At 41.9% G+C, this 16,982-nt stretch overlaps 1 protein-coding gene across 10 annotated transcripts in view; it reads right to left on the bottom strand.

The window, feature by feature from the left end:
- Positions 1-16,982, bottom strand: part of PCNX1 (pecanex 1) — a 244,693-nt gene that overhangs the window by 117,128 nt on the left and 110,583 nt on the right. For 8 of the 10 annotated variants that reach the window (XM_077464610.1, XM_077464611.1, XM_077464607.1 and 5 more), the window contains 3 exons: positions 15,394-15,451; positions 12,341-12,558; positions 9,273-9,426 (listed from right to left, as the gene is read on the bottom strand). In XM_077464610.1, coding sequence (XP_077320736.1) covers positions 9,273-9,426; positions 12,341-12,558; positions 15,394-15,451 — 430 coding nt within the window. The remainder of the gene's footprint in view (positions 1-9,272; positions 9,427-12,340; positions 12,559-15,393; positions 15,452-16,982) is intronic. The other 2 variants (XM_077464612.1, XM_077464608.1) reach the window with 1 other exon arrangement.

Genomic DNA, 16,982 nt, shown 5'->3' on the forward strand with positions numbered 1-16,982 from the left:
AGCACATATGTATGTATCCCAAGGTAAATAAGCACATACACATGTACCCTCAGGCAAACAAGCACATCTGCATGTAGTCATAGGCAAATAAGCACATATGCATGTAGTCCCAAGCAAATAAGCACATAGGTATACAGTTTAATTTAGATAAACATATACAGTACAAAAACATGTCAGCAAGTGTTTAACCACTTGCCTACTGGGCACTTAAACACCCTTCCTGCCCAGACCAATTTGGTCCTGCTTTCGGTGCTGTCACACTTTGAATGGCAATTACTCAGTCATGCAACACTGTACCCAAATGAATTTTTTGTCCTTTTTTTTCCCCCCACAAATAGAGCTTTCTTTTGGTGGTATTTGATCACCTCTGGGTTTTTTATTTTTTGCGCTATAAATGAAAAAAAAAACACACATTTTTCTTTGTTTCTGTGATAAAATTATGCAAATGATTAATTTCTCTTCATAAATTTTGGCCACAATTTATACTGCTACATATCTTTGGTAAAAATAACCCAAATTAGTGGATATTATTTGGTCTTTGTGAAAGTTAGAGAGTCTACAAGCTGTGGTGCGAATCGCACAAAATTGATCACATCTGATGTACTGGTGGCCTATCACGCTTCTTGTGACCCGAACAAGCCAGGAAAGTACAAATACCCCCAAATGACCCCTTTTTTGAAAGTAGAGATTCCAATGTATTTAGGAAGTGGCATGGTGAGGTATTTAATGTTGTAATTTTTTCCCACAATTCTTTGCAAAATGAAGATTCTCCCCCCCCCCAAAAAAAAATTGTCATTGTAATAGGTTATTTCTCACATGGAATGTGTATACCACAAATGACACCCCAAAATAAAATTCTGCTACTCCTCCTGAGTATTACAATACCACATGTGTGGGACTTTCACAGCCTGGCCACTTAGAGAGGCCTAACATGCAGGAAGCACCGTCACGTGTTCTAGGAGAATAACTTACACATCTAAATTGTTGACTACCTATTACACTTTTGAAGGCCCTGGAGCACCAGGACACTGATACGTGGCACCGATGACACTGATACGTGGCACCGATGACAGATGGCACTATGTGGCACCGATGACAGATGGCACTATGTGGCACCGATGACAGATGGCACTATGTGGCACCGATGACAGATGGCACTATGTGGCACCGATGACAGATGGCACTATGTGGCACCGATGACAGATGGCACTATGTGGCACCGATGACAGATGGCACTATGTGGCACTGATGACAGATGGCACTAATGACAGGTGGCACTAGATGGCACTGATGACAGATGGCACTAGATGGCACTGATGACAGATGGCACTAGATGGCACTGATGACAGATGGCACTATGTGGCACTGATGACAGATGGCACTATGTGGCACTGATGACAGATGGCACTATGTGGCACTGATGACAGATGGCACTAATACATGGCACCGATGACACGTGACACTGATGACAGATGGCACTGATACGTGGCACAGATGACACGCGACACTGATGGCACCGATACGTGGCATTGATGACATGCGACACTGATGAATGGCATTGATAACACGTGACACTGACAGGTGGAACTGATGACAAATGGCACTGATGACACGGATATGGCACTATGGGCAGATGGCAGTTTATTTTACTTTTTTTTTTTTGTAACTTACGGCCGTTGCAGCTGTTCATCTCTCCCTCCTCACACGCTGTCTGTGTGAAGAGGGAGAGCGGCGCTGAGAGGTGATCTCATGTTTACATACGAGATCATCTCTCATTGGACACGCTGATCGTGCTGTAAACGGCCGCTGTGATTGGCCATTTACATCGATCTGTGATTGGCTGTGTTCAAGGGACATGGCCAGCACAGAACTTCCCCGATGCGCGCTCTCAGGAGCGCGCATTGCAGAAATAAATAGGACGTCCAGGGACGCCCCTCCCGGCAGGTAGAGTCCGCGCTGTAGCAGTCTTTCGGATATAGCGTGGGCGGGAAGTGGTTAACCACTTCAGGCCTGGGAAAATTAACCCCCTTCCTGACCAGAGCACTTTTGCAATACGGCACTGTGCCGATTTAACAGACAATTGCACCCAAACAAAATTTAAGTTTTTTCCCCCCACAAATAGTGCTTTCTTTTGGTGGTATTTGATCACCTCTGCGGTTTTTATATTTTTGTGTTATAAACAAGAAAATGCAGCATTTTTTGGAAAAAAATAATATTTTTTACTTTTTGCTATATCATTCCCAAAAAATATATAAAAAAATATCTCTCAGTTTAGGCCGATATGTATACGCAATAAGCGTATATTGATGGGTTTGCGCAAAAGTTATAGCATCTACAAAATAGGGGATAGATGGCATTTTTATTATTATTTTGTTTTTATTAGTAATGGTGGTGATCTGATTTTTATCGTGACTGACATTGCGGGAGGACACTTGACACTACTTTGAGACCAGTGACATAAAAATGCACTGATTACTGTGTAAATGGTACTGGCAGGGAAGGGGTTAAACACTAGGGGGCGATCAAGGGGTTAAGTGTGTCCTAGGGAGTGATTATAACTGTGGGGGGGATGGGCTCACTACAACATGACAGAGATCACTGCTCCCGATGACGAGGAGCAGTAGATCCCTGTCATGTTGCTAATCAGAACAGGGAAATGCCTTGTTTAAATAGGCATCTCCCTGTTCTGCTTCTCCATGTCAGGATTGCGGGCCACCGGACATCGAATTCGCAAGACCCGCGGGCACACTCACAGAGTACACAGCGCGAGCCCACAAGGCTGCATCTTAAAGGGGACTACAGGTACGCCCATTTTCCCAGCCGCGCCATTGTACCGATGTACATCTCCGTGCGCTGGTCGGCAAGCAGTTAACACAAATCTATGGAAGCATGAGTTTATGGAAGCATGTGCTTATGCAACTTTGCATTTAGTCAAAACATGAAAGCGTGCGTCCCTGTAAACACGCATTTATACAATACATGTAAAGACATGCATCTTTATGCAAACATGTATAACATGTATCTTTAGCAATCGTGCATTTCAGCAACTGTGCATTTTTACTAGTTTGCAAGCATGCACCTGCTTAACTGCAGTTGGCCCCATATTAGTCCTGCAGGATTTAGCCAAGCACATATGCATCCAATGTAGACTCTATGCCGTTTCAGAATAGCGAAAAAAGACCAAAACTCACACTGTACTGGAGACACAATTCCTTAAAGTGCTCCAATGCCCATGTCTTTCCAAACATGCGTATAACAAGTTTGCAGGCATGTATACTACACTGCACCTGCCTTCTGTCAAGGGGTGTATCGACTTACACCTGAACCATTCCCCTGGATTAAGTAGTAAATATGCAGCATATAATCATGACTTGTGTTCTCCCATAGTAACTACTCATACTTTGTTAGTATCTATGGGCTGCCTGATGTCTCCAGAGGCCCTGCTGAACCTGTTTCCACATAGCATCATGGCCGCCCTTCCACTTCCTGCTGATATAAAAATAGGCCATACTGAGCGAGCCTGCGCCCTCTAGTGGCTGGAGGAACCGCAGTCCATATGACATAGCATGATTAAACAGCACACTGCTCCCAGTGGCCACCGGGAAAACAGTCATATCTTTTTTTTTTTTTTTTTAAGAAAAGAGAGAAACTGCAAAAAAAGCAGACTTGCCATTACTGCTGCAGGACTCTGAACATAACAGGAGTCCAATCTTCACCCATCACGGCGAGCTGTCATAAAAAAAACCTTCAAAGACTGGGTCCCCCCTTAATGTGGGGTCCACTCCCCTAGACCTGCATAGCACCCTGTAGGAAAGCACCTTGGTCAGAACAAACACTGTACAGGGCTCCAATACGCAGGGTCTAGTGCCCTAAGGCTGCATTACAGGCAAAACCTTGAGGAATTTTCTCTCCAATGAGGCCCGGGCACGATCCCTTTTGGCTGATAGCTTTTTTCGAATGGATCGGATTGAAGTGCATGATTCTTAATAGTACCCTTAAGAACCCCACATGTGCTCCAAGAGCACATGCATCAGTGGCCACCACCTTACAGACACTGGCGAAAAAACTGGTGCGATTCCTGTGAAGGAGGGGTTATATAGGGAAGAACTTCCTGTTTGACTGATCTTCGATTTTTCATTCACCTATAGGTGGCATATAAACCAAGTAGTTATAATAACCGGCTCTGTGTCCTGTGATGTACAATAAAGAAAGGGTTCCTTTGTGATTAGGCCACAAAGTCACCTTGCAAAGGTGAAGGCAATGAGGAAGACATTGCGAGAGCAGACAAGGGAGTATCCCCGATAGGTTAAAAAGGCAGACAGATCTAGACTGAGATCCCACAGATTAACTGGTGAGCAATATGTATGTCAAACCTCAAGGTGAGAGTATGCCCAAAAAGAGGAAGGTGAGGGTTCTATTCATGCAAGCGTTTTACATAGAGTTACTTTGATGGATCAAAAAAAAACAATACTAGCACTTAGGCACTGAAAGGGTTTTGATATTTTTTTCTTGTGTGTATTTGATTACACAATGGGGGTTTATTTATGAAAGGTAACTCCACTTTGCACTGAAAGTGCAATCACTTTAAATCAAAGGGGTGGATCTGAAATGAGTGGAAGCTCTGCTGATTTTATTATCCAATCATGTGCAAGCTAAAATGCTGTTTTTTATTCTCCTTGCATGTCCCCGTCCCCATCGGATCTACAGCAACTATATTTCTAAGTGCACTTTTAGGTCAAAGTGGATTTTCCTTTAGTAAATAACCCCCAGTGTGTGTACACTATTCAAACAGTCATACTATAAACTTATGTGAACACCAATTTTAGCACAGAGATATATATAATATAGTGTGGGTGTGTATGTAAATTATAATTCACTCAAAGGATTAAAAATAAATACTAAAAGAACCGCTACTGATACAGATTTCTATAATGCAGTCCACTCCCCCAGAGTCATAGCAGAAAGTCATATATGGTTGTTCCATATATTTTTTCCCGAATTAGAGAGTTTACAGCTGTTCTGAATTCTCAACGCATTTTGTACACTTCTTCAGGAGAAACATGCATGATTGTAGATTAACAGTACTAATGTATTCAGTTGCATCAAACATACCATGTCGGAGCAAGCAATCCCATGCATCTTAGACCAGTGGCACTGTATCAGGAGATAAAAGCAAACTCCGGTATAGTAGTAGTTACAAAAAGTTTGTCCAGAAGGGCTCTCTGCTCACTGGCTCAGAATGAACATGGTATAGTTAACAGTGTTTTAAGCAATGGATTCCATTAGTACTTTATGTATGATCCTCCATGTTTCTCCTAAAGAAGTCTGAAAAAAAGTGTTGAGAATCCAGAAAAGCTCAAATCTTTGACTAGGGGAAAAAAATAAAAAAATTATGCAATAACTATGTATGACTTTCTGCTCCAACCATGTGCTAGGTGATATTACATTACAGTATATACTACAGTACATTTCAGTAGCGGTTCTTTTGTTATAATTCAGTTAAAAAATGTAAAATAAAGATGCATGTTTTTAAGAGATAAATAACGGATGCCTTTATGGATATGGTTAAAAGTCCAGTTTAGTGTCATTTTCAGTGTTGCAATTTACAAGGGATGTTAGTGCTTCCCCATTGGGGGGGGGGGGGGGGGGGGGAACCTTCCCAGACACCAAAATGTGAGTACAATTGTTAAACCAGGCCAGACTGAAGAAAGACAGAATCCTGCCACAAAAAATTAGCTGGGATGTAAAATCCCTGCGTTGCACCAGGAGAAAATGCTTTCCAGGTGTGATGGTAGCTAAAGGGCCATACACGCAGGTCGAATATCAGGTGGTATTGGCTGGCTTCTTAGAAACTGGCCGACATTTGGCCCTTGTATACCGCAGCCGGTCCAACAGAAGCAACCTGCTGGGTTGAATGAAAAGAAACTACTAGCGTGTACCAGGTTTTAGAGTGTAGTCAACTTCCTAGTTTTCAAGAGCATAGGGATAACAATCATGTAGGCCCCTATTCTGCCTATGAGGAAGACACAAATGCTGATTGTGCCAGTTGTTCCCTGGACTGCAGTGTCTGAACATGCGAGCGGAGCTTTGGGAGCAAGTTTCATTTGGAAAACAGACCTTGAACAGGAAAGTATCCAGTAGAAGGCCTGGATACTCTAATAAAGTGGTTTCAGCATGGACTTTTAGAAGTCCAAGATCCATCTGAACCTTTGCAGTGTCAGAACAATCTGGTGGACATAGACTACTGTTCCCTCGGTAGAAGGTTGTCTACTTAATCCACTATGGGTATGTCCTAAGCACAAAGCAAAGCAATTAGAGGGGTGTGCACCTAAAAACCCAAGTTACAGTGCATAGACCAAAGAGAAAGGCTAATGAATTGGTAATGTTGAAAGTCCACAACAAAATACAGAAATGCATTGATGCACTGGAAAGAAGGGGACATGCAAATAAGTATCTTATGCTCCACACAGAGCAGAAAGCCAGCCCCCGGGTGGAGGGAAGCCATGACCACTAGCCATGCACAATTTTAGTGCCAGAAACAAAGTTTTGGGAACCTTTAGGTCTAGAATGGGACAAATGTTTCATTTCATTTTTAGTAACTGGGAACAAGTCTGAGTAGAAATCCTGGTATCTTTTCCATTTCAAAATGGCTATGACCACTTGAGAGAATTAGATGTGTCAAGGCAGCTTGGAAGCTCGCTAGTCTGGGGAGATGTTAGCAGGTTTGACAACATGAAGAGAGTTAGGAGAGGAGAGCAAAATTCTAACTTGTAGCTTCTGGACACCACATTCTGGACCCAGATGTCTGAAATGTCCTCGAACTAGGTGGCCGCAAAGGTCAACATACACGCAGCCCAACTCAATAGAATAAAAAACTAGTGAAAACTAAATGCATAAATAACATCAGGATGTGTGTGGTTTATAAAAGGGCAGACACCTATGAGTTATTAGCTTGTGTGGAAAGCGATGTGTGTATCCGTATACAAATTGCAAATATTAATTATACATACACTAGGAAGTGTTTGAAGACACAAATGAACACAGGTGGCTGAATGCTCAATTGAGGAATCTGACATCTTGTTACTCTGGAAGTCCCATGCTAAACCAGAGGAGGGAGCTCATGATACATGCATACATACAAGATAAATAGAGACAAGCGCAAGGGATCGAAGTGTAGTATAAACAATAGGCGTTGACTGAAAATTGAACAAAAAGCAAACTAACTTACATAAAGGACATTTGCAGGGGCTGTAGGCATAATGAGACAGTGCGCTACTGTACCTCCCGGACTGCTGGTGTTATCTAGCTGTTCCAATGGTGAACTGCCTGGCCAGGCTGTGAAGTAAGCCACACTGTTCACCTGCTGGAAGCTGCTGAATGAAGCAAGGTTTTGGTGCTGACACTAATCAGGGATTTAGTCTTCTGATGGCATGTGCCCATAACAGAATGTGTTTCTAGGGGGGATTTCCCCTCTCCTCATCCTTCCCTCCAGAAAGGCGTTCTTTTACAGGCACACAACATCCCAGAGGGAGAGCTTTACAAGTGTGAGCACCACAACCAGCTTCTGTAAGCAGCTTCTAGCAGCAGGACAGCTCACTCCACAGTATGGCCAGGCAGGTCACAATCAGATCAGCTGGATGACATGAGCAGTGCAGGAGGTACCATGACACTTCATCTTATTATAAACACAGCTGTCCTCTTGCGAGTGCATCTCATTTTTATTAAAATATTTAACGAACAGCTATTAATTTTACTACACTTAGGTTCCTTGTGCTAGTTTCTCTTTGTTTACTCCCTTATTGCAAGGAGGACTTGCTTACAGATTTGGAGGATTTCAGAGTCAAGAGTTTATGGCAGAATCGAGTTCGAAGCCTGGTAGAAATGAAAATAATTCTAAGCTTCTGAGAAGGATTTTCCAGACAGACGACGCACACTGCACATAGCGTACTGTCTTAGTGTATACGCTTTACAAAAAAGTTTGAGAGTAAAATCAAACACTAAATACTACTTTTGCTATAAAAAATGATGCTGTCGGCATCAGTAACCAGCACGCATGCGTAAAAACATAATGTTACACTGTGCCCCACCCGCCTGACGTGGTGCTCCGTTACAAGTGATGTCTTGGGGGGAATTTGTCACAAACTTTATGTGCGCTTTCACTGATGCCGATAACGCCATTTTGCATATCACATGTATTATTTAATGTTTGCTGATTTTGCACACAAACTGTTCTTGAAAGCGTATACACGAAGCTTAAACAGCAAATTTTAAACCATGTCAAGCTATGTGCTGTATGATTCATTTTTAAATTATATGTTCCATGTAGCGGCTTGAGTGGCTGAATAACTGCAGTACCACGGCCTTTTAGTGTCAGCTGTATGCCCTGGAAACCATCCGTGTGGATTCTGAGAGTTTTCAATGAGATCCTGGGAAAGACATCTGAGCAGGGGTGGATCAGGAAGGTGCATGGAATATGGATAACAAGCAGCTCTTTTTGACCTCCTTGTGATATAGGGGTCATATTGCAGGGTAAGGAGTTTGGCCATCTTTTCTGGTGGTGGTGGCTGGATTACTCATATCCTTGCACGAGAGAACGTGGATCTTTTGTTTTCACAAGTACTTGGGGATTTTTTAATTACTTTATTATTTTGAATATAAAAAAGCACTTTTTTGTGGACTTTCAAAGTCAACAAACCTCAAACAAATTGCACGTGGTGTATTACAAATTTAATGGGACATTACCCATGTTTGATGACAGCACTTTACATGTATGGTTTTAGAATCATACATAGTAGCCGAGAATTCCTTCTTGGATAAAAAGGAGAGGACAGTCTGCCCTGAAAGGTGTTTAAAAAGACTATTGGTGTCAGGTCCTGTGGAAGGAAATTGCAATCCACCCAGGTAAAGAGAAAGAAAATGGCTGAACATCAATGCAAACTCGAACCATCTCTTTGGAGGCTGTAGGCACAACTTTCATTTTAAGGAGGGCTATTTGGGTCACACATGTTCTTACTTGGACAATGAAGGAAGGTTTGCAAGGCAAGGCTTTACACTCTGAAAACACTCCTGTGGCCAGCCTTTCTGGGAGGAAATCATTGACCAGACAGAAGTTTTGCCCATCACCTGAATGGTCCATTATGACAATTTTATGGTCTGTAGCCACCCTTGATTGTCGTTACAGCGATGATAACGTTGACAAAGCCAGATTAAACAAATAGAGAATTATAAAGAAGCTACAGCTTGTCAATCCAAGACAAAAAAAAAGTACTCACCTTAAGGAGAGAGTACTGACAGCTGGCAATAACAAGACAAAACTGGAAGACCCAGATATCTTTGAAGAAGCCTCCCGTGAGAAGTACAGAGCCCAGAAAGGCAACCAGAATGGCAAGAGCGATAGCCAGCACGTTTTCTAGGATCTCCCTGTTCCTAAATTGAAGAAAATAATTACAATAAAATTATATGAAAATAACACCACAAAAAATTGCATTATACAGCACAGAGCTCACGACAAATAAGGAGTTTATATCAATATAAAATACATTCTTTGCATGCAAAACTTCTTGCGTGATTTTATTCTTGTTTCCATTATGTTAGGAACTTTGGGAAAGCGAAAGACAAAAGCCACGTACACATTTTATTCACCTCGATACCAGCATGTTTCTTCATTTCCACAAAATTGGGAAAAATAATTAAATTACCTTGGAGTGTCAACTTTCCAAAAAAGGGTCATTCTAGGGGTTGTCAATCTGTCCTGGTATTTTTATTTCATAGGTTTTATTACAGAAAGGGAAACGCCCCCCAAAAATGTTTGTCTTTATTTTGCTATGTGCAAAGATATATTTTAATCGTTGTGCACATGGCCACAGAACAGCCTAAAATAAAAAAACTTTATTTTTCCAATTTGTGCAAAAGTATTTATTCAGCCATACCTGCTGCAGATGTGGGCATTCAATAAAACACAGACTGAGCAGCAGGATGTACTGGAGACACCTTGATATTTACCTGTAGTGATGTGAACGTTAATAAAGCACTGTGTTTAATTTTTTTATAGAGTCCCTGGAACACCAAAAAACGTATGGCATGCTATGTTAATTCTACTTAAGATACAATACCAGAGCTTTGGCCTAACTTCTTTACATCTTACTCTAGGTCAGTGATGGTAAACCTTGAGGTTTGCCATCACTGCTCTAGGGCATGAGTGTTAGATAGGAAAGGCCAAAGTGGTAAATTCTTAGCTGAAGTCAGAGTTTGCATAATAGAGCATCTTGAGATTTAAAAATCCCAGGGCACCATAAAAAAAAAAAAAATAATAATAATAAGCTGAAAGTGAAAATTTGTTTTGGTGTTAAAAAAAAAAAAAAAAAAAAAAAGAAGTTCTTCCAGAAGCGCATTTGTGAGATCAGGCACTGATGTGGACAAAAAGGCTTGGCTCGCAGTCTCCACTCTAATTCATCCCAAAGGTGTTCTATTTGATTGAGGTCAGGACTCCGCAGGCCAGTCAAGTTTCTCCACCCCAAACTCGCTCATCCATGCCTTTATGGACCTTGCTTTGTGCACTGGTCCAAATGATTTGGTGGAGGGGGGATTATGAGGTGTGGGGTTATAGTTCAGGGGTTGGGCTTGGCCTTTACGTTCCAGTGAAGGTAACTCTTAGGCCCCTTTCACACTGGGGCGATTTGCAGGCATTACAGCGCTAAAAATAGCACCTGCAAAGCACCCTGAAACAGCTTCTGCTGTGTCTCCAGTGTGAAAGCCTGAGGGCTTTCACACTGGGGCATTGCGCTGGGAGGACGGTAAAAAAAAAACTCCTCCAAGCATCATCTTTGGAGCGGTGAAGGAGTGGTGTATACACTGCTCCTGTCCATTGAAATCAATGGGGCAGCGCAGCTATACTGTCGGCAAAGCACCGCCACAGCGGTGATTTGTGGGCGGTTTCAACCCTTTTCTGGCCACCAATGCCTGCAAGAGGGAGCAGATGCTCAATTCTTCAGGAACGCTCGGGGGGGGGGGGGGGGCTTGGGGGGGGGGGGTCCCATAGCCACCTTAGAGGTAAGCTCAAATACCAGAGGGGCCAATATAGGAGATGGCGGAGGAGTAGGGGCTGTTACCTCCACTGAGCCTGATGACTGGCTGTGTGCATCGGGACTGCTGGCAGATGGGGAGGCCACTGATGGAAAACAGGCCGGTTCTATGTTGGATTCCCTTCGAGGTCTGTGAGGCTGGTTTTTAGAAGGGTATTTGGTGAGAGAGGGTTTTTTTTTTTTTTTTTTGTCTTGTAGGACCCAGTCAGTCTCTTGCTACTTTTCATGAGTAGCGAGGTCAGTTGGATAGGGCCAGATCATGGCTGAAAGTCGCTCTCGGGGTGCAGACTCACGCCGCCATGGCCAAACTACACCCCCGGGGGTGCGCATTATTTCACTCAAGTGTTGATCGGTAGATTAGACACTTAAATGGCATCTAAACCCAGAGCAAAATAGAATACATTTCAACTTACCAGTCCATAGATAAGGTGGCTGTATTTATAAGGCCTTTTCCCTTTACTTTAGTCTAGTCATCCTGCCAGTAACATACTTCCTGTCTTAGGGATGGCAAATGCTCACTTACTGTATCTATGGAGCAGTAGTCAACCGAGGTCAGTGTATGTTATGACTGCAGGACACACCTCTCCCTTTCTACTTCTCTGTAGCATACACAGGAAGCTGTTCTATAATCTGCCAAGAGAGCTGGGGAACAATGCTATTAACAGTGCACCAGATGAAGAGATCACAGAAAGTTATCAGCTCACTATATTTCTGGCAGATGAACAGGAGTGTTTTCTGCACTTATTCAAAATAATAACAAAACGGTTTTAGTGTCAACTTTGAGGGCTCGTTCACAACAGGAGTTGTACACAAGCTTCTTTATGCGACACGTCTTAAGGCATCCTATTCATTTCAATGGACTGCTCTATAAGCGAGAAACATGCAAAAAAAAAAAAAAAGGTGCAAGCACGATTTTTAAATGTTTTCTAGATGTGTGGGGGCACCATTAAGAATGAATGGTGTGTGTGCACAGAAAGGCAGCACGTTTATGCATGGTGAATGCATGCATTCCTGTACTGCACCTGGTATGAATGAGCCCTAACAGACCTAAAGAAATCAAAAAAGTGAAGTTCCTTGTTCGGGTTTACAAACACTTTATAGAAGCAACTCCTAACTTTAAATCACTTGATCGATGCAAACAAACATTTTTAACACCAGGCACAATCTTGGGTCTCTTTAAATATTCAAAACCATACATAGTCCTTCAAAATAGGTAAGCTTGAAAAACTGACAATAGGGTGATTTCTTAGTCTCCTTACCTGTCAAACAAGGCCAGGAGTGTCAGCCTGTCAAAGTTGATACCAACCCACAACTTGGGCAGTATCCAGAGGCGGTAGTAGTGTTTCACTTTGTGGGCTGCTTGCTCCTGTGGCTGCATCTGATCTTGCAAGTCAGGGCTTAGGTCAATATCCTGCTGCTCTAGCAAGTCTGTATCTATGGTCAGCAGCCTGTTTAATCGAATCTGAGGGAGAGAGAGCTACCAAAGATTCAGAAGAAGAGATAGAGAATTCATAAAATGCATCAAAAGTGTTACATAATCTAATAGCAAACTGATGCCTGAAAAAAAAGGAATTAAGCATATTTAAAACACTCTATAAAATTAGCAGATTTAAAAAGAAATACAAGTTTTATGAAGATGATTACATGGCAAAAAGGATTCGTTTGCAGAACGATCCTCATTCACAATATTTGCATTCCATATACCATGCAATAAGTTTTATAAATCAACCCCAAACAATTGCAGATTGACTGCCATAGACAAAATTTATTCTTCACATGCCTTTAAAGCAGAACTTTAATCAGAAAAAGAAATTAATGGATCACTTTATGCTGGCCCCTTTTACAGGTATAGCTACGTAAAACATTAAAAATGAAGTGCCTATACTGCAATACACTGTCTCATCCTGCTTTGCACAGCCTCAGCTGCTCTTATTTTCTACGCTGTGCCAATAATCCGAGTCACTAGAGGCTGATCAGCTGACAGCCTAAAGATTTACTTCTGCTTCTAAGAGAAGGAATCCGTAGGAATAACAGACTGTACCAAGAAAGGACAGATTAGGGAGGGAGAAAAAAAAAGCAGGAGGAGAGGGGACATGACAAATTCTGCTGTTTCAGCAGGGAACCAGTCAAATTTCAATCAATGGCCAGGCTGGTCAAACTGATGTCAATCCATGACTGACCATGATTGACTTCATTACAACCAGCCGGTTTTTTTAAACTGATCACTGCTGGCGGCTACAGCAGTCAGCAGTGATCATTGTATATAGCCCCGTGGGAGGGATTCTCCCATCAACACCGACTCTGGTGATGGAAAAAAAAAAAAAAAAAAAAAAAACACGAGAAATTGTCTTTCCTTCAAACCGTGGTTGAAAGAAAGAAAATTGCATAATGTCTGGCCTGCCTTAAACTTACAAGGACAGAGTCTTATCTCTCGGATATTTTCTCCTTTCTTCCTGGCATCTTAACCTCTAGCTGATCTTATGCCACGTACACACGATCGGAATGCTCATCGGAAAAGGCTCCGATGGTTTCCCCATCGGAATTTTGCTCAAACTGTCATGCCTACAAACGGCACACCAAATTCAAACAGTCAATAACACTGCAACGTACAACACGTTCGACGGCACTATAAAAAGGGAAGTTTAATGCTTCCGAGCATGCGTCGGAATTTTGCGTGTCAGAATTGCATACACACGATCGAAAAATACAATAGAAAGGTTTTCCATTGGAACAATTAAGAACAGGCTCTCAATCTACAGATCAATCTAAGACAGATGGGTATACACACGGTCGGAAAATCCGATGAAAAGCCACCATTGGACTGTTTCCATCAGAAATTTACGGCCGTGTGTACGCGGCATAAGACTTACAAGCAAGGCTGGAAATGCACACATTTCAATTACAGAAAGTGACAGTTTTTGAGACCAAGGAGAGGGGAGAGTTCTCAAAGAGGAAGTGACTGCTCTTGGCTTCAACATAATGGCACCTCCAACCAGAAGAAAAAGGAACAATGCTGTAGGCAATTTACAGCACACATTCATTTTGGTAGTATAATTTTAAACGTGGAATTTATGTTCCTTGCTAAATAATTTTCTATTGAGTTATGGGTAAAATTCCACTTTAAAAAAAATCTAGACCAAAGTACAAAATTGAAGTATATTGCAGCTTATAGTCATTCGATGTAGTTGCTGCATAATATTGCAAAAAAACATTTTCAGCAAGTATAGAAAAAACTGGCTGATCTTGCCAGAAATGCAGTGTTCAGGTCTTTTCCTGTGAGCTGCATTGTGCGGAAAGTCATCTTGGTTGGTAGGACACAGACGGTGATTCAGGGCCAACATTTAAACATCAATTCTGTGTTAACAACGGTGCCTGCTTTGTTGATATTTGCATGTTGGCCATGAGCAGTGGCGGTGGCCGATAGAGTACATTTACATTGTATGCTTATCTTATGTACAGATCGCACTGTATGTCTTTTTTTTTTTTTAACAACTGACAATTTAATAATAAGAGTGCTGGCAGCAAAGCTATTCCTACACTTCTGGCGCTCAGAGAAGACACGCTGCCTTCTCACACAGCATACCTGCCAGCTTTTCATTCGCAGAAGGCATTGTGCCCTGTGAATGGGTTCACATAATACAAAGTACTCAATAAGGCAGGAAGAGGGGTGGGCACAGTGGCTGCATGTGACTGTAGCTAGAGGAGCCAAGACCAGAAAGTCCAGCACCAGAAGTATAGCCATTACCGTATTACCGGCGCTCTTAAAAATTTCAGTTGAAAATTAAAGTGATAAGGAATGCACCTCCTTGAACCTAACCCCCGGTAATCCAGCACATTTTACAGAGTGGCTGAACGCCTGGAGTTCAGCTTTAAATAATTTTTCTGAATGGAGAAGGAGCGGGTGAGTTCCCAAACACAGTAGTTTCACAGCAACTCAGCCCAGAGTTTGAAGCCATTAATCCCCACAGCGCTGGGAGGAGGATGGGGTATCCCTGTATGAAAGGTTTCTATAGAAGCCAGATGCCTGCATGATGTGGGACATACTCCGCAATAGGCAATATGCCTAAAGATTTACAGAAGAAAAAAAAATAGCAAATTTCAGCTTTAAACCAAATCGCTGAACAAAAGTGAATGTTTTCCAGTTTTCTCCACAGAAAGCTGAAATAATTAGCATGGTTCTTTTATGAGTAGAGGTATAAAGTACCCGCATGTCTGTAAAAGATGACCAGTGTTCAAAAACAGTTTTTCATACATCATGGAATGAGCAGTAATGACAATAAAAAGGTAAAAAAATAACGTAAAAGAATCTTACTAGATCATGTGGGTAGAACCTAACTGAGGTAGAGCTTGAAACATGGGAATCTGTGTCACTGTAAAAGGAAAAAAAGATAATTAAAATTGTTTAATCTCTACTATAGCTGGGAGATTCTCAAAAAAAAATAAAAAAAAACTCGATTCACGGTTCGAATCCAGTTTTTTTATTTATTTTTTTAATTTTTTGCTGGACACCGTGCCGGTCCCGAGGAGCTGTAGGCAGGAGCTTTTAGGCGAGGCCGCGGCTTCGGCCTAGTCCGTGGTGTCCGGTCTTACAGACTAGGCCGAAGCCGTGGCCTTGCCTAAAAACTCCTGCACGCAGCACCTCAGGACTAGCATGGTGTCAGCGCTGATCCTGGTTTTAAAAAACAAAAAACGATTTGCTGAAACTTTTAATGGATTTGACCTCTCAACTCGATTCAGCATTTAAATCGATTTTTTCCCCAGCCCTAATCTCTACACAACTATTACCGAATGTTACCCCCTTTAGCAACAGTTTAATTGTGGCAAGAAAGGGAACTCTATTAAAGGATAAGTTCACGATATACCAGTAATAAGGGATTAACAATTAGCATGTTCCAGCACCCCCTCCCCCCAAATGTGCCTCAGGGTGTTTGAGGCTGGGTTCACACTTTACACTTCCAATTCGCAATAACATGAGAGAACATTAGGGTCCTGTGCGCATTTGGCTCTGTTACAGGTTTGAATTCAGGCAAAAATTCAGACATGATTTGTTCCTGAAAAACGGAGAACAGGGACGCATCAGACCCCGTGCTGCAAGTCGCACCTGCAGCTAGTGTGAACCCGGCCTAAAGCTTAAGTCAAGGCAGAAAAAAATAAAAATAAATGCAGTTATAAATGTATTAAAATTACCACATGTACTTTAAAATGGAATTAGTATAAACACCTGAATTTAACTTGATTTCAGCCTCTTGTAACCCCTGTATAGCAGCAGTACTGGAAAAGGGTACGTAAATAACAAAATATACCGTGCTGTCTACACAATAGCAGCCAGCACAAAAAAGTGTAAAATAAACAAATATATATGGAAAATGTGCAGTGCTAAGCAAATAATGATCAATATCAAAAATAAAATTGACATATGAAAAAATGCAATATAAATAGTTTCCAGAATAAAAAGCGCTTCAAACTGTCTGATTACTGTATATTTTAAAGCGCTTGTTTTTATTCTGGAAAATGTAAGTGCAACTCTTATGTTTACAACAATAAATATCCCTTACGGACTTACGCTATGTGCCCTGTTCTTCCTCTCTTTTCTCTTTATGGTTGGGCTTATTTGCCCATTTGTTTTACCTGCTTTATCCACCATTTTGGAGTGTTTGCCTGAAGGCCGTATCCACATAGTGAGCCTGAATTCCCTGGTCATCCTGTAAAGCCTGTTTGACCCATCGGATGTACACCTGTATGAGTCTATCCTGTCTGGTTAAGCGACTGGTGCTTTTGGTGGCGGATCTTCTATGTTACCTCTGTCACATTTTGGATGTTCACTCAGGATTTCTGAGACTGTTACCCATTTATGTTTTGAACTTCACACTTTTGGAATACATTTGGGACTTGTCTGTGTTC

This window comes from Lithobates pipiens, unplaced genomic scaffold (assembly GCF_037356315.1).
Source record: "Lithobates pipiens isolate NorthernLeopardFrog02 unplaced genomic scaffold, aLitPip1_a1.2 Scaffold_30, whole genome shotgun sequence".
Taxonomy (NCBI): domain Eukaryota; kingdom Metazoa; phylum Chordata; class Amphibia; order Anura; family Ranidae; genus Lithobates; species Lithobates pipiens.